The 19,289-nt window shown below is 39.8% G+C and overlaps 1 protein-coding gene across 9 annotated transcripts in view; it reads left to right on the top strand.

Annotated features, from left to right (window-relative positions):
• Positions 1 to 19,289, top strand: part of ppip5k1a (diphosphoinositol pentakisphosphate kinase 1a) — a 171,249-nt gene that overhangs the window by 83,679 nt on the left and 68,281 nt on the right. For all 9 annotated transcript variants that reach the window (XM_034194040.1, XM_034194052.1, XM_034194059.1 and 6 more), the window contains 2 exons: positions 11,750 to 11,973; positions 14,031 to 14,158. In XM_034194040.1, coding sequence (XP_034049931.1) covers positions 11,750 to 11,973; positions 14,031 to 14,158 — 352 coding nt within the window. The remainder of the gene's footprint in view (positions 1 to 11,749; positions 11,974 to 14,030; positions 14,159 to 19,289) is intronic.

Consider the following 19,289-nt stretch of genomic DNA (forward strand, 5'->3'; position numbering starts at 1 on the left):
TTGTTTATTTTCTTATCACATACACACTTATTATTATTATTATTATTATTATTATTATTATTATTTTATTTTAACATCGGTTTTGCCATTTGATTTTTAAATGGACCACAATGGAAATAAGTGTTTCCACTTTTTTGTGTCATCATTTTTAACATATTTACAATTATGTACTAACATTGAACTTACTAAATAAAATCACGCACGCACTTGCGCTTTTAATATAAAGATGATTTGCCGCCCCCTGCTGGAATGGCATGTTAGTCCAAAATATAATTAGCAATGTTACATAATAACCTGTGCGCATGCACGCATGGAATAATCCAGGTGCTAAAGCACATGCCCTCTGGCGGTCAGGAGGAATGAAATAGAACCCATCTGTACAAGCACTCTTTTAGAAAAATATCTATTCACAAAATGACACAGGCGACCAAGGCAACCGGACCAGGGGACGTGCATCACAGCCCAGGGACACACTCAGGCTCTCTAGCTCACTGTGTGTATGGCATAACCCTGGTATGCTTTGTTCAATGCAAGTGCTCAAGATGGCAGAGAGTCTGCTCTGAAGTAGCACCCGCCGCAGACTAATAAAAGGCGGCTGGGGCTGGCAGGGAACCCATCACTCTGATCTTTATCAATGTGTAACTCCAAAACAATTATTTGCACATTCTTCTGTCTTTGTTGATCGGTCACAGGCAGCACCTCTGTAAGAGGTGTGTCTGACTCTCTCGCTCAGTTGCACACCCACGTAACAACAAAATGGGTCAGAAATGTGTTTATTCACAATTAAGAAGAAAGTATCGGGCCTTCCATGAAGTGATCCTGAGACAAAAATGTGTGCTCCATATATAAAATAATTTTATCACTCTTCCAACTTAGGCTGAATGTGAGCATAACACCTGTTGTCTCTCGCATTTGAGCACTCAGCCACAACACACCTAAGAGCTGTATTTCCACACTGAATGACATCTTTTCTTATCGGTATCAGAGGTCCATTGTCTGTACTTTAAAGTGGAGCAGTAATATGTCCACAAATCATGTGCAATATTAATCTGTCTACAAATCATGTGCAATAACAACTTCTTTAAAAATTCCAGCACTAATATCACCTTATCACATCTAAACTCCGCATATTGTAAATAAGATATTCCTATTTTTAATTCCAATCATGTTTATATATGCATATATACTTATATATATATATTTTATTTCTACCTTATTTTCTTATTTTATTGTATTGTTACAAGTATTATTATTATTATTGCTTATCTTTGCACACGCTGTTTGATGCACATTTTCTTATACTCGCACTCATCTTGTGTATTTATTAAGAGCTGACGTAACATGTGAATTTCTCCACTGTGAGATCAGTAAAGTCTTATTTCTTGGAGTGACCTCGCATGCACATTGAAGCTTAAACAGGAAGTTGAAATGTAGAATTTGGGTGGGAAATTTTGGTTGAAATACAGATTTAATTTCCTCCACTGTCACCCTAAGCATAACTTGATTTGGAATGATGTTGACATATTCCTTCTACACAAAGTCATCAAGATCAGCAGCAGTGTGTTTGAAATGCACCACAAATTACCTGACAGTGTCCACAGTGTGTGTCATAGCCAGAGTAATCCTGGCCGCAACACAAACCGTCAGCACAATCTTCAAATTGCAGGTACAGATATTTGACACAAAACAGACTACTTTCAATGTATTTATACAGCACCAAATCACAACACAAGTTATCCTAAAGTGCTATACATGAGTAAGATTTAAACCTTACCCAGCCTGTGAGCAAGCACATAATCAACATTGATAAGGGAAAAACTCCCTCGTGTGTTTGTTTATTGGAAGAAATGTCATGCAGATTAGATTCAGTGGGGTGACAGTCTGCTTTGGCCATACAAACAAATTAAACAAAATTATCAGAACACACAGTGATAGAAATGTTGCAGCTAAGTAACCACAGTGTTCACAATGACAGGTGGCCAAAAAGGCAACCAGGAAGGGAAGCTGCCTCTCTGCTGCAGAGTACATAGCAGACAGGAGCTAACAGGGTTTATAAATGTTTCCACCTTTACTTACTATGTAAAAAAAAACGTTAGCTGTCTAAAAGTTATCAGAAGCTAACTGGTCGGCTGATGGTTTTTGAATTTAGCTGAAAAACTAATCAGCTAACAAAACAGTTAGCTTTGATAATTAGCAGACTAGCAGAACTCTGCCCACCACTGCCTAAAGTGTGGTGACATACTGCTTGTGTGGCAGGATGCTGGTTTACTGCAGCTGTATACATGGATGTGGGACATATCCATAATGCTGTTTTTATGTCACCGCTGTCTGAAACACTCGAGTACTCACGAGTACTTTGTTTTCGGAGTCTCCATAGCTGTTTGTTGCGACTGTTGTACACTTTGAAACCGGTCACAGAAGTTCACAAAGTAATCACAGTGACTCATCGAATGGTCACTAACAGCCTAAATCTAAATTGTGATTTTGTTGTGACATGTTTTTTTTAAAGTGATCTGAATGGATCTGTCACAGGTTGAACCAGTGTTCATTCGACATACGTCAGCTTTATGCTCCTTGTATGACAGACATTGGAAAAGCCTCGACCCAGAAGAAAATTTTACTGCTCAAAGTTTGCTCTGTATAAAGCAAGAGATAAAATTGAGATTCTCACTTCATTCTCATTTTAGCTTGTTTTGTCTCTGAGAATCATTTTAGGGCTTGATAAGTAGTCTTTTCACATTTAAAAGGACGCTGATTTGAGGGTTTGTGTGTCCTTCTGTTTTGGAGACAAAACTGAGAGATGGGAAAAGTAAGCCATAGTTTAATTTTGGTTTCACACCCACCTCATAGCTGTCCGGGAGAAATAAATGAAACTTTTATGAGATCTCATTTCACCTTTTCTTTTCATCCAAGGAAAGTTGATCATAATCAGTGTGCATATTTGGTTTTTACTAGAAAGTGATAGCATTGTCTTGTTTTCATGCAACAAAATCCCATATTGGGTTGTTGTTTGTAGTGGAAATGGGTCACTTCATGAAAAGGTGACACCATTACACAAGACAATGTTAATGGTCAGTAAAAACAGAACAGCCCTATGTGCAGGGGAAAAAATATAAAATGATTGTGTTATGTGTCGGACGCAGCCCGGAGAACCGACCAGCGTTTGAAGGACCCAGTATAAAATAAGCAGAGCACGGTACAAAGGATAACAGAGTTTAATGAACATAACAGTGCTGTGAAAAAAGTGCGCGGTCTGGCGTGGTGGTTTTGCGGTGCGCTCCCAGCAGCGCTAACGGTCCGGAGCCAGAACCAATTCGGACCCAAGGACCCCGCCGACACCCCCCAGGTGGCCGCGACAAACCGAGTCTGTGAAAGAAGGAATCATTATGTGAGTCCACACTCAACACACAGAGAGAACGCTCAGAGGTGCACAAACAGCAAACACTTCCTGGCTTAATTACTAATCAGCTTCCCACCCTGCAGGCATGGAACACCCAGTTCACAAAACTCCACTGCAGTGGAAGCTGATTACACGACCAACATACAGCTCAATATAATAAGGTGTGAGGGACACCACATTTACTGACTGTATAAATGTTAGTCACAAAATCTGACGTACCTCAGGAAGTGTGCTGACGAGCGTGAGACCTCACCCCCTCCTCTTTCACAGACCATGCATCAAACCTGGACGTTCTCTGCATCCACTGATGATGAGATGGCTCCCGAGACGACGATCTCACCTGTCTGGTCACAAGGTCGAGTCTCTGGCAAATACACACTGTGTACTCCAGTCTTAAATGCCACCATGTTCCAATCCATGTAGATGCACCACAGCTGTGAGTCCTGACGAGCCGCAGGTGATCAGCCTCAGGTGATATGGGTGAGGTCCTGATAAACTCAGCTACACAGCCACTCAGTCCCAAATGCAAGCCACCTGGAAGGAAAAACAAAAGACAGGACAAAAGACAGAAACAAAAAGGCAGCCAGGCCCCCCCAGCCATACAACAGATTGTCTCTCTATATATATTGAATGAATGAATGAATGAATGAATGAATGAATGAATGAATGAAAATGAATGAATGAATGAATGAATGAAAACTGTTTATTTCGAACATTTGATACAACAACAATTACAAGATAGATCAGTAAAGACAACAACAAAAAAGTTCCTACTGTGTACCCAACATGTCCGAAAAGGGGTAGGGTGAAGCATCAGCTTATTTATCCCTACCCCTTCTTCCCCACAACCAGTAATACCCTTTGCCACATATACACATAAATTCCTACACACCTAAACCAATATCAATATATATATATATACATATATATACACACACATACATATACACATCAACATACACATATATACACATATACATATATACACGTATATATACACAAACATAAATATACACCTACACATACCTACTTACATACAAAATACTATATATTTACAAGCCGAAGCAAACAACAAAAACACCCTAACCCTCATTACCCTTCCTCCTCCCTATACCCAGAAAAAACCATATTTTTGTACCGCTGTTTGAACTGGTTCATGCTTGGACATTGCTTGAGCCCCACTCCCAATCTGTTCCACATCCTCACCCCACAGACAGAAATACAGAAACCTTTTAATGTTGTTCGTGCCCACTGATGCTTTAAATTAAATTTCCCCCTCAGACTGTAATCCCCTGATCTGTTAAAAAACATATTTTTAATATTTGCTGGAAGTAAATTGTTTATTGCTTTATACACAATTTGTACTGTTTGAAAATGAACCAAGTCTGTGAATTTTAATAATTTGGATTGTAAAAATAGTGGATTTGTATGATCTCTATAGCCAGTATTATGAATAATTCTTATAGCTCTTTTCTGCATTACTGATAGTGATTGTGTTGTACCTTTATAAGTATTACCCCATACCTCTGCACAGTACTGTAAATATGGTAAAACCAGTGAGCAGTAAAGAATGCGGAGTGAGTTGTGGTCCAGAATATGTTTCGCTTTGTTTAGAACTGAAATGCTTCTTGACAGTTTACTTTGTATATGTTTTATATGAGTCTTCCAGTTTATCTTATCATCTATTATCACCCCCAGAAACTTATTTTCATGTACCCTTTCAATATCTACCCCCTCGACTTGTAACTGAACCTGTATGTCTGTATTACAATAGCCAAATAACATGTATTTTGTTTTACTTAAGTTTAATGATAATTTATTTCTGTCAAACCATATTTTCAATTTTCCCATTTCTATACTGATCCTCCTCAGTAACTCCTGCAAATCCCCCCCTGAACAAAAAATGCTTGTGTCATCTGCAAATAATACTAATTTTAATATTTTGGAAACATTGACAATATCATTTATATAAATTAGAAACAGTTTTGGACCCAATACTGACCCCTGTGGGACGCCACAAGCATTGTCCAAGCATGATGATGTATATTCCCCCAACTTCACAAACTGTTTTCTGTTACTTAAGTAGCTTCTCACCCAGTGCAACACCAACCCCCTAATCCCATACTGTTCAAGTTTACTGATTAATATGTCATGATTGATTGTATCAAAAGCCTTTTTAAGGTCTATAAATATTCCAACTGAATGTAATTTGTGGTCTATGGCGTTTGTAATCTCCTCAACTGATTCTATTAATGCAAGTGATGTTGAACTATGTGCTCTGAATCCATATTGACTATCAGTAAGTAATTTATGTTTATTTATGAATTTGTCTAATCTATTATTGAATAACTTTTCTAATAATTTGGAAAATTGTGGAAGCAAAGAAACAGGTCTATAATTTGTGAAGTGGGCTATCCCCAGTCTTATACAGCGGCACAACCTTAGCTATTTTCATTTGATTGGGAAATTTACCGGTTTGAAATGATAAGTTACAGATGTATGTTAATGGTTCTACAATCCATTCAATGACCTGTTTTACCACCACCATATCAATTTCATTTAAATCGGTAGATGTTTTATATTTACAATTATTCACAATGTCTATAATTTCATTTCCATCCACTGCTGTGAGGAACATTGAACAGGGATTTCTTTCTATGAGATTATTATCCCAATCCTCAGGTTGGGAATCGGGAATTTTTTCTGCCAAGCTTGGTCCAATATTTACAAAAAAATTATTAAAACCGTTGACTACCTCATCCTTATTTTCCTTCTTGACATTATTATCAATGAAATACTGAGGGTAACTCTGTTTTTTATTACCATTTTTGATAATGCTATTTAATATATCCCATATTCCTTTAATATTGTTTTTGTTATTATATAATATGTTACTATAATATTCCTTCCTACATACCCGTATAATATTAGTTAATCTATTTTTGTATTTCTTATATCTATTTTCTGCCTCTTTAGTCTTTAGTTTTATGAATTCTCTATACAGTGTATTTTTCTTATTACATGCATTTCGTAACCCTTTCGTCATCCATGGTCGAGCTTGGATTTTTTGTTTTCTGTAGTCTTGTTTAATTGGACAATTTTTATCATATAATGATGTAAATATTTGTAAAAAAGTTTCATATGCACTATCAACATCACTTTCACTGTATACCTTTTCCCAGTTTTGCTCCTGTAAATCCTTCTTTAGTGTGTTCATGTTTTCCTCTGTCCGCACTCGCCTGTATTTTATTTTCTCCTCTGGCTGATTCCGCCGATGGTTTCTATTATAAACGATGAAAACTGGTAGATGATCACTAATGTCATTGATTAATAATCCACTCACAGTATTATTCTCAATATCATTGCTGAATATATTATCAATTAAGGTGGCACTATGGGATGTAATTCTGCTTGGCCTGGTGATTTTTGGATATAAACTCATACTGTACATTATACTGATAAATTCATCTGTTATTTTATGCTTATTTGGATTGAGCAGATCAATATTTAAGTCACCACAAATTAACACAGTTTTTTGATTAGTTTTTGAGAACATTTTTCCCATACAGTCAGTGAATGTTTCAATACTAGATCCTGGTGCTCTATATATACAGCTGACTAATACATTTTTGCTTTTTTCTTCACATATTTCAATAGTTATACATTCTAATAAGTTATCAATCACAGTTGTCATATTGTCTACTATTTTATAATCCATGTTCTTATCCACATACACAGCCACTCCTCCTCCACTCTTATTTTTTCTGTTTACACAATTAAATTCATATCCATCCAGTTCAAAATCCATTCCTTTATCTTCATTGATCCATGTTTCTGATATAGCAATTATGTTAAATATTTTTTTAAACTGACTTAAATATTCTTTAATGTTGTTAAAGTTTGCATATAGACTTCTGCTGTTGAAATGGATTATTGATAATTTGTTATCCGTTTTAATGATCCGATTAAACTGTTCATCTGTATAATAGCAACAACTGTCATTGATATTTGAGAAGAAATTATTGTCCGGGTCTATATCGTGCTCCAAGTCCAGTACATTGTGGTCTGTGTATTTAAATGTTCTCAGTTCTACTTTTCCATGATCAGCAATCCTTTGAGTTATATCCTTCTTGTCTCCAGATGTAGATGAATAGGTAGTAGATGAATAGGTTCCTCTGGTCTGTGTCATGGTGTTGTGATGTGTTTGTGTCCTCATACCTTATTGGTCATATCTGTCCAGATCCTCGCTTTAAGAAACACTATTGTTCATATTTGTCCAGCTCCTCGATGTTCCTTATTGCCATGACTTTTGCTTGTTCTGGTGATCCGTTCAGTTTGATGAATATTTTACAGTTTGAAGTCCATGTGTGCTGGATTTTTCCCTGTTTCTTCAAGAAGCGTGCTTTCCTGGCGATGTCGGCATTCCGTTTGGTGAGATGTTCATTGATGAATACGTTTGTCCCTTTCAGTTTTCTTCCTTGTTTTAACAGTGCTGTTTTGTGTTTTCTGTTGATGAATCTCATGATGACGGTTCGTTTATCACCGTCATTTCTCCGGGGCAGAGGGTGGCACGCTTCAATGTTATTTAAATCCATTTCTATACCTTTAGATAGGAGGAAATCAGCAACCTGTTTTTCCACAGAGCTGACCTCCTGTTCACTGGGCTCCCCTCCGCTCTCATCTGTTACCGCCCGTGCGTAGGACCGTGGTTTGATGTGAAGACCTGTGATGATGACGTTGTTAATTCTGGTGTACTGCTCCAATTCAGCCACTCTATTTTCCAGCTGCACCAGATGCCGGTCTTTCTCGGCATTCTGGAGCCGTAATGCCTTCACCTCCTCCACCAGATCCATGATTGATTTCTGTTGCTGCTTCACAACAGAAATCTCCTCTGATAAAAAGTCCAGAGATTTTTTAATATCGTCACCTTCCTCCGCTGTCAGAACCTTCTTAGGCCCCATGGTCGGCTTATGAGCAGCTTGTCGATCGCCGATGTTAACAGCCTGCGTTGTTTGTCACCGGGATGGATCTGCACTTCGCTGGTGCCGCGCGGCCTCGGTGTTTCCGCGCTGATGGATGCGCGGTGGCTGCACGAGGCCTCGGGGAAACGGCACTCGTGACGCGCGGCTCTAATGACGCAGCGCGCGGCCTCAGTGAATTCACCACGTTGGGCCTCGGACGTTGTTGCTGTCCAGTCGCGGGGCTAAGTTGCCGGTTGAGGTGGTATTCCCACTGTCCGGGTTGGCAAACACCGGCGTGGCAGATGGCAACTACAAACACCACCTCTGAAAACTCAGGTACAAACTTTTTGCAGCTCACTCTGACGACACGCAGCTCAGACTGACTGTGATAACATAGAGGACACAGTTATCTTGGAATTTATCTTTTTGAGTTTTCATGTGAAAAGGGTGACACCAAACCCCCACCAAATGTGTGACACACAGCACCTAAGTATTTTGGTAAAAATAAACAAAATCACTTAAACGAATTTATCTGAATTTGATAGGCACACAGTAAAATAATTTCCCCTCATAGACCAGTGTCTTAATCACCTGGTACGGCTGCAGAGAGCATGCCAAAAATGTCAAAATGTAACCCGTAGTGTCCCAGTTTGTTACATTTATAACCCATGTTCCTAAACTGCTAATTTATTCAATAAATAAAACTCCAGTTGTGATGTTTGAAAGCAGCACTCTTGAGAGCCTTAAACCCATGGGGAGATCGAATTTAGTTGAACAATAAAGTAACAGTCATCAGTTATTCGCTTTATGTTTTGTATCACATCCTGGTTTGACCAGTTACACTCGAGTCCTACAACCCCAATTCCAATGAAGTTGGGACGTTGCTTAAAATGTAAATTAAAAACAGAATACGATGATTTACATGTTCTGTGGTTTTGATGAATTCTGGTGGGCATGTTTCACCCTGCAATCACAACTTTGTTAGCTGGGTGGAGTGGAACAACAAGCAAACATTATAGCCGGTGTTCAGGAAGCAAACATTTTAGTTTCAACCACAACTGTTGGTAATTTTTAATAAGTTATCCAGGATCCAATAACCTTCAGTAACTTGATGCACACATGAAGGTGGATGAATGCATATCATATACAACCCCAATTCCAATGAAGTTGGGACGTTGTGTAAAATGTAAATAAAAACAGAATATAATGATTTGCAAATCCTCTTCAACCTATATTCAATTGAATACACCACAAAGACAAGATATTTAATGTTCAAAGTGATAAACTTTACTGTTTTGTGCAAATATTTGCTCATTTTGAAATGGATGCCTGCAGCACATTTCAAAAAAGCTGGGACAGTGGTATGTTTACCACTGTGTTACATCACCTTTCCTTCTAACAACACTCAATAAGCATTTGGGAACTGAGGACACTACTTGTTGATTGTGGAATTCTTTCCCAATCTTGATTGATGTACGACTTCAGTTGTTCAACAGTCCGGGGTCTCTGTTGTTGTATTTTGTGCTTTATAATGCACCACACATTTTCAATGGGTGACAGGTCTGGACTGCAGGCAGGCCAGTCTAGTACCCGCACTCTTTTACTATGAAGCCACACTGTTGTAACGTGTAGAATGTGGTTTGGCATTGTCTTGCTGAAATAAGCAGGGGCGTCCCTGAAAAAACGTTGCTTGGATGGCAGCATGTGTTGCTGCAAAAACCTGGATGTACCAGCATGGATGGTGCCATCACAGATGTGTAAGTTGCCCATGCCATGAGCACTAACACACCCCCATACCATCACAGATGCTGGCTTATGAACTTTGTACTGGTAACAATCCGGATGGTCTTTTTCCTCTTTTGTCCAGAGGACACGACATCCATGATTTCCAAAAACAATTTGAAATGTAGACTCATCAGACCACAGCACACTTTTCCACTTTGCGTCTGTCCATTTCAAATGAGCCCGGGCACAGAGAAGGCAGCGGCATTTCTGGATGTTGTTGATGTATGGCTTTCGCTTTGATGGTAGAGTTTTAACTTGCACTTATAGATGTAGCGACGAACTGTGTTAACTGACAACGGTTTTCTGAAGTGTTCCTGAGCCCACACGGTAAGATCCTTTATACAATGATGTCGGTTTTTAATGCAGTGCCACCTGAGGGATCAAAGGTCACGGGCATTCCAGTGTTGGTTTTCGGCCTTGCCGCTTACGTGTAGAAAGTTCTCCAGATTCTCCGAATCTTGTGATTATATTATGGACTGTAAATGATGGAATCCCTAAATTCCTTGCAATTGAACGTCGAGAAACATTGTTCTTAAACTGTTGGACTATTTTTTTCACGCAGTTGTTCACAAAGTGGTGATCCTTGCTCCATCTTTGCTTGTGAACGGCTGAGCCTTTTGGGGATGCTCCTTTATACCCAATCATGAGACTCACCTGTTTCCAATTAACCTGTTCACCTGTGGAATGTTCCAAACAGGTGTTCTCTGAACATTCATCAACTTTCCCAGTCTTTTGTTGCCCCGTCCCAACTTTTTTGAAATGTGTTGCAAGCATCCATTTCAAAATGAGCAAATATTTGCACAGTTTGAACATTAAATATCTTGTCTTTGTGGTGTATTCAATTGAATATAGGTTGAAGAGGATTTCCAAATCATTGTATTCTGTTTTTATTTACATTTCACACAACGTCTCAGCTTCATTAGAATTGGGGTTGTAATACAGCCGCCAAAAACAGCACTCTGGGGCATTCCCACTAGTACCATCCCACAATAATATGTGCAGAAGTTCAATGTGGCGATTGACCATTCGCTGAATGATCAAGCCGTGCAAGCTGCCCCTGAGTGAAAAATTGACCCTCATGTCACATATGTAATTTATCCCTTTTTAGCAAGCATAGCACAAGTCTCGGCTTGCTGTGTGCCTTTACAGGTCCTGATAAGCTATTACGAAGAGGCTTTGGAAAATGTTTGCAAGTGTGTTCTGACTGGATTGTTTTTGTTTGTTTGTTTGTTTTAGTGTGTCTTTTACAACATTTTGGACCTGTGGCACGTTTGTCTGTGCATGATCCAGAACATACAGTGCCAGTCAAAAGTTTGAACACTTTCCCATTCAACTGGTAGTGACTGTGCCACTGTGTTCTGAACCCCAGCAGCTGGAGAAGGCCAAGGGGATGCTCATGTTTGAGCTGGCTGTGGCAGATAGATGTTTAGCTTTGAGAGGTGGGGATGGATTGGTTGTCTGCTTGAGTTGTGTCTGTTCACAGCCCGGGGTAGTTCCATGGTATGGTGTATGTGACAACACACTGCATGAGTGCGTGCTCCCAGTCTTGACTTGTGTCTTTTAAGCATCTTCCCTGTCTCTTTTCTGTCTCTTAACCCTTCAGACCTGCAGTTGTACCATAGTGAGACACTGGAACTGATGCTGCAACGCTGGTCAAAACTTGAGAAAGACTTTCGCATGAAGAATGGCCGCTATGATATCAGTAAAATACCTGACATTTATGACTGTGTGAAGTATGATGTTATCCACAACTCATCTCTTGGCCTGGAGGATACGTTGGAGCTCTTTAGACTCTCTCATTCTTTGGCTGACGTCGTCATCCCCCAGGTGAGAGTGAGGATGAGGAAAATGTGCAGGAATGGCAGAAAAGATGAGTGATTTAATTTGCACTGTAGCAAAGAAACAGGACTACTTGAGCTTCTTTTCGATCATATTCTTCTTATGTATTTATTTTTTTGCTGTTGTTGAAATGTTGTTTACTGACAACAAAATGGCTGCATTAATATATCACCAATACATAGATGAGCAAAAATAAAAAAAAAAAGCACTTATGGTGCACACCTTTTTTGTTATAAAGTTTTCAGTACTTTAATTGCTTCCATTTATCTGAGCACTAGGGGTGTGACAGTACACAGAAGTCACAGTTGAATTCACACCTCTGTTTAGACATCACGATTCAGTACGTTAGGTTTTTGAAAATTCTTCAAATCTTTATGCTGATGTTGAAATGTTTTCTGGGAACAAAATGGCTACATTAATATATCACCAATATGAGCAAAATTTAAAAAAAATCACTTATGGTGAACACCTTTTTTGTTGTTGTTATAAAGATACAGTACTTTAATTGCTTCCATTTATCTGAGCATTGGGGGTGTGATGGTACACAGAAGTCACAGTTGGATTCACACCTCTGTTTAGACATCACGATTGGGTACAAGTTCAGTTTTTGATAATTCTTCAAATCTTTATACTGTATCTTTAATCTGTGAGCAGCAGAGAGCTGCCGTCAGACATGTTAGCACTAAATTAAATGTTGATAGATTGGATTACATCTCCTCATTCACATTGGATGAATGTACTGTGTGGTGTGTTTTGTTTTTATTTTTATGTCTCGTGATGTGTCGAGCCAGATCAATATTTTGTCCATTTTAAGCTTGTTTGAGATTTGCACAAGTGGTGGCATCTCATAAAACCTGACTCTGAACAGATTTGAAATCATTGTACGCAGTGTTGCTGTTCGGCGGCCGTCTCATCCATGAAAATTTACACTAATTCATATAAAAGATAACTTTTGTCATAAGTTGATGAAGTTGTCTGTCTAAACCTGAATGAATGGTCTGATGTCAGATGGGGACAGTAATTCAACACGAATGTGGCTCAGTGTTCTTTTGTTTTTGTTGTTTTTTTTTGAAGAAAAGGGTAAATTAACTGATTCCGTTTATGCGTCCAACGTTTCTGAGTGGAATTATGCGGTTGTTTGCTTCAAGTGCTTTGAATTGCTGTTTCCTCTGTTCGACTCAGGGGGGCTACCACTCCTCCTGCAGAAATATGCAGTAATTGTACTGTGCAGTCGTACCGTGTAGTCTGCATACAGTTCTGTGCACCGAACCATTGCGTGTGTGCATTAGGGTTCAGTAGAAATACATGTATTGTGGCACCTCTACTGGGCACCGTACATTTTATTTGGATTTTCCTCAGTTGCAGTTGGTGGCTATTACAGACCTCATCCAACCTTTTATAGACCCTTTTTAGAAGTGTGTGTGTGGGTGTGTGGGTGTGTGTGTGTGTGTGTGTGTGTGTGGGTGTGTGGGTGTGTGTGTGTGTGTGTGTGTGTGTGTGTGGGTGTGTGTGTGTGTGGAGAAGTATGTACGAACACAAAAACTATTTCCCCTTTATCTGGATGTAACTGTACCATCACTAGAGTTTGTGTCAAGATTAAGGCAGCCGTTATGTAGTATGTAAAGCTTACATCAGTTGTGTCCAATCTATTCCTAGCGATCCCTTCAATATAAGCCAGTGCTGTCCAAACTATTCCAGAAAGGGCCAAGAGGGTGCAGGTTTTCTTTGCAGCCACTGACTCCAGCAGGTGATTTCACTGATTAACTTCAATTTGAGCAGTCGGGATGAGTTCATCAGTGAAATCACATGCTGGAGTCTGTGGCTGCAAAGAAAACCTGCACCCTCTTGGCCCTTTCTGGAATAGTTTGGACACCACTGGGTTATATTGAAGGGATCGCTAGCTGTAATCAGTAAGTTGCTTGCACTTACCCAATTGTTTGCAACAACATGGATGCAACATTCAAGGTCAAGATAATGTTTATGCTGAAGAAGGAATGCAAGGCAAGAATGCTCATTTCCTACATGTTTTGTTTTTTTCTTTTTAGGAATATGGCATAAGTAAAGTGGAAAAACTCGACATTGCGTATGCCTATTGTCTGCCACTAGTCAGAAAAATCCGGCTTGACTTGCAGAGGACGCATGAGGATGAATCTGTCAACAAACTTCACCCTCTGTGAGTCTTAGGACAAATCTGTTAACATTTCTGAAAACAAAACATAACTAATTTCTGGTCTCAGATGGAGAAGAATGAGTTATAGAGTATGAGATATTTTTATAGCCTGACTAAAGGACCTCTCAAACCAAAATTCAAACCCAGAGGGGAGATGACCTGTGGTGACAGCTACTAGAAAGTGACTGAGCATGACTCTCTGGCTCTAAGTTGGGCACTTTGTCAGTACTGACAAAATTTAGGATTTTGAATCAATGAGGTATGATGCAAGAATTTTGAGAACAAGGGTGATGTGCAGAGTTGCAGTCACTCCAGAGGTGTAAAGTTGATCAGCCACAGCATGAAGTTATGGGAAGGAGTAGTAGAAGCTAGGCTTAGAAAACAAGTGAAGCTCTGTGAGCATACTGATGGAGAAGTACTGGGAAGGCCAGAAGGAGTTACATTGTGTGTTTGTGGATTTAAAGAAAGCTTATGACAGGGTGCCAAAAGAAGAGTTGTAATATTGCATGATGTATTCTGGAGTGGCAGAGAATTATGTGAGGGAAGGATCAGCTCTGAGTCCTTTTTTGTTTGCAGTGGTGATCGACAGGTTGACTGATGAGATCAGACAGAAGTCTCCATGCACTATGATGTTTGCAGATGACATTGAGATTTGCAGGGAGAGTAGAGAGCAAATTGAGTCAAGCCTGGAAATTTGGAGATATACTCTGCAGAACAGGGGAATGAAAGTCAGTAGGAGCAAGACTGAGTACATGTGTGTGAATGTGAGAGGAGCCCATTGGAATAGTGCAGTTACAAGAAGTAGAAGTGGTGAAAGTAGATGAGTTTAAATACTTGGGGTCAGCTGTCCAAAGTAATGGAGAGTGTGGTAGAGAGGTGAAGAAGAGAGTGCAGGCAGGGTGGAGTGGATGGAGAAAGGTGGCAGGAGGATTGAATAGAATAGAGCCTTTATTGTTGCTGTGTGTGTGTATATATACCGTGTTTTTCGGACTATAAATCGCACTTTTTTAGATGTTTTGGCCGGGGGTGCGACCTATACTCCAGAGCGACTTATAAATGAAAAATATACCAGTAGATTCTCAGTTAATTTACCGTAATAAAACAATTTTACGTGACAGAGTCGCTCTGTTTTAAAATGGCCACCGGAAACGGAAATACAATGCATCATGGGCACTGTAGTATGGCGGCTGCCCTATAGGTCATGTTGGTAGCGATAACCAATCAGAGAACAGAACACTGGACGCGTATTCCTCACATCACCCAGACAATGATTGTGAAGCAGCGTGTGAAGCAGACGAACGCGGTGCTTGCTGTTATTCCGGGAGGGCTAACAAAACAGCTTCAACCCTTGGATATCAGTGTGAGCAGAGTGTTTAAGTTGATGCTGAGAGCTGCGTGGGAGCACTGGGTGAGCGACGGCAGAGGATTAGCATCTGCACTTGGAAGGAGCTGGCGTCGACACCACGGAGAGGTCATGAGCTGCGCAGGTAGGTGCTGCACGAACATCGGCAGCTGACACATGGCGTGTACTATGGTCCACAGCGGGTAATATGTTAGAAAAGAACCTTTCAGCGATGGTTCGACTCGCAGTGTGGTCTGCAAAATACAAACATATCCGTAGGTAAAATGTCGCTCACGAGAGGGCGCTCAAGGCTTGTGTGACTGTTCCTGCGACTTCTGACTACCACAGAAAATAAAAATTTCAACATTACTGATAACAAGACAACGGAGAAGGCCCAAAAAATGCCACCAAAAAGAAAATCATACTCTGCAGATTAGAGTCTAATATGTAGGACTGCTTTTTTGCATTTGTGCAATATCTCTAAAATTAGAAAGGTCTTGTCTCAGAGTGATGCTGAAAAATTAATTCATGCATTTATTTCCTCTAGGCTGGACTATTGTAATTCATTATTATCAGGTTGTCCCAAAAGTTCCCTGAAAAGTCTTCAGTTAATTCAAAATGCTGCAGCTAGAGTACTGACAGGGACTAGAAGGAGAGAGCATATCTCACCCATATTGGCCTCTCTTCATTGGCTTCCTGTTAATTCTAGAATAGAATTTAAAATTCTTCTTCTTACTTATAAGGTTTTGAATAATCAGGTCCCATCTTATCTTAGGGACCTCATAGCACCATATCACCCCAATAGAGCGCTTCGCTCTCAGACTGCAGGCTTACTTGTAGTTCCTAGGGTTTGTAAGAGTAGAATGGGAGGCAGAGCCTTCAGCTTTCAGGCTCCTCTCCTGTGGAACCAGCTCCCAATTCATATCAGGGAGACAGACACCCTCTCTACTTTTAAGATTAGGCTTAAAACTCTCCTTTTTGCTAAAGCTTATACAACCCCTGGCAAAAATTATGGAATCACCGGCCTCGGGGGATGTTCATTCAGTTGTTTAATTTTGTAGAAAAAAAGCAGATCACAGACATGACACAAAACTAAAGTCATTTCAAATGGCAACTTTCTGGCTTTAAGAAACACTATAAGAAATCAGGAAAAATAATTGTGGCAGTCAGTAACGGTTACTTTTTTAGATCAAGCAGAGGGAAAAAAATATGGAATCACTCAATTCTGAGGAAAAAAATTCTGGAATCATGAAAAACAAAAGAACGCTCCAACACATCACTAGTATTTTGTTGCACCACCTCTGGCTCTGAGGCATGGACTTAATGAGTGACAAACAGTACTCTTCATCAATCTGACTCCAACTTTCTCTGATTGCTGTTGCCAGATCAGCTTTGCAGGTTGGAGCCTTGTCATGGATGATTTTCTTCAACTTCCACCAAAGATTTTCAATTGGATTAAGATCCGGACTATTTGCATGCCATGACATTGACCCTATATGTATTTTTGCAAGGAATGTTTTCACAGTTTTTGCTCTATGGCAAGATGCATTATCATCTTGAAAAATGATTTCATCATCCCCAAACATCCTTTCAATTGATGGGATAAGAAAGGTGTCCAAAATATCAATGTAAACTTGTGCATTTATTGATGCTGTAATGACAGCCATCTCCCCAGTGCCTTTACCTGACATGCAGCCCCATATCATCGACTGTGGAAATTTACATGTTCTCTTCAGGCAGTCATATTTATAAATCTCATTGGAACGGCACCAAACAAAAGTTCCAGCATCATCACCTTGCCCAATGCAGATTCGAGATTCATCACTGAATATGACTTTCATCCAGTCATCCACAGTCCATGATTGCTTTTCCTTAGCCCATTGTAACCTTGTTTTTTTCTGTTTAGGTGTTAATGATGGCTTTCGTTTAGCTTTTCTGTATGTAAATCCTATTTCCTTTAGGCGGTTTCTTACAGTTCGGTCACAGACGTTGAATCCAGTTTCCTCCCATTGGTTCCTCATTTGTTTTGTTGTGCATTTTCAATTTTTGAGACATATTGCTTTAAGTTTTCTGTCTTGATGCTTTGATGTCTTCCTTGGTCCACCAGTATGTTTGCCTTTAACAACCTTCCCATGTTGTTTGTATTTGGTGTAGAGTTTAGACACAGCTGACTGTGAACAACCAACATCTTTTGCAACATTGCGTGATGATTTACCCTCTTTTAAGAGTTTGATAATCCTCTCCTTTGTTTCAATTGACATCTCTCATGTTGGAGCCATGATTCATGTCAGTCCACTTGGTGCAACAGCTCTCCAAGGTGTGATCACTCCTTTTTAGATGCAGACTAACGAGCAGATCTGATTTGATGCAGGTGTTAGTTTTGGCGATGAAAATTTACAGGGCGATTCCATAATTTATTCCTCAGAATTGAGTGAGTCCATATTTTTTTCCCTCTGTTTGGTCTAAAAAAGTAACCGTTACTGACTGCCACAATTTTTTTTTCCTGATTTCTTATAGTGTTTCTTAAAGCCAGAAAGTTGTCATTTGAAATGACTTTAGTTTTGTGTCATGTCTGTGATCTGCTTTTTTTCTACAAAATTAAACAACTGAATGAACATCCTTCGAGGCCGGTGATTCCATAATTTTTGCCAGGGGTTGTAGTTAAGGCTGGATCAGGTGACCCTGAACCATCCCTTAGTTATGCTGCTATAGACTTAGACTGCTGGGGGGTTCCCATGATGCACTGTTTCTTTCTCTTTTTGCTCTGTATGCACCACTCTGCATTTAATCATTAGTGATTGATCTCTGCTCCCCTCCACAGCATGTCTTTTTCCTGGTTCTCTCCCTCAGCCCCAACCAGTCCCAGCAGAAGACTGCCCCTCCCTGAACCTGGTTCTGCTGGAGGTTTCTTCCTGTTAAAAGGGAGTTTTTCCTTCCCACTGTCGCCAAGTGCTTGCTCACAGGGGGTCGTTTTGACCGTTGGGGTTTTTACGTAATTATTGTATGGCCTTGCCTTACAATATAAAGCGCCTTGGGGCAACTGTTTGTTGTGATTTGGCGCTATATAAATAAAATTGATTTGATTTGATTACAAGTTGCGACTGGTGAAATATGCATCCGAAAACGGTAGCCGTCACAATATTATCATCCGAACTTTTCATGTTAACATGCCTGTATGTCCATGCGACTTATAGTCCAGTGCGACTTATTTATGGTTTATTTTTCTTTATAATGGATAAAGTGGCTGGTGCGACTTATACTCCGGTGCTAATGAAATTTGTCCTCTGCATTTAATCCATCCTAATTACATTTAGACACAATCCAACCACCAACCAAGAATATCTGCTAGAATGAAGGGGAAAGTTTACAAGACCCTAGTGAGGCCAGCTATGTTGTGTGACGCTGGAGCCTTTAGTTTGATATTTGATTTGTTAAACATGACAAAATGTAATTTCAGTTGTATTTTTAAGAAGAGGACGTGTTCTGCAGCTCATTCTGATACAAATTTCTCAAGTTTTATTTTTATCGTGAACTCTCTCACAGTTGTGAGTCGTACCTTATCTTGAGTTGAGTGTATAATTACTTCCCTACTGACAGAGTATCTTGGAGAGATGTTGGTGATATGTCTTGGTGTGAGCTGTGGGAAATCTCTTGCCTCAGTGACTGATCTGGCATCAGTATGGTCATTGACGTACTAACACAGCCTACATTAAAACCTTGGTTGGATTTGCCCATCTGATAGGAATGAGCCAGAAGCATCTTGAGGTGTCTTTGACCCATTTTCCTGGTCAA

Source organism: Thalassophryne amazonica, chromosome 2, assembly GCF_902500255.1.
Source record: "Thalassophryne amazonica chromosome 2, fThaAma1.1, whole genome shotgun sequence".
Taxonomy (NCBI): domain Eukaryota; kingdom Metazoa; phylum Chordata; class Actinopteri; order Batrachoidiformes; family Batrachoididae; genus Thalassophryne; species Thalassophryne amazonica.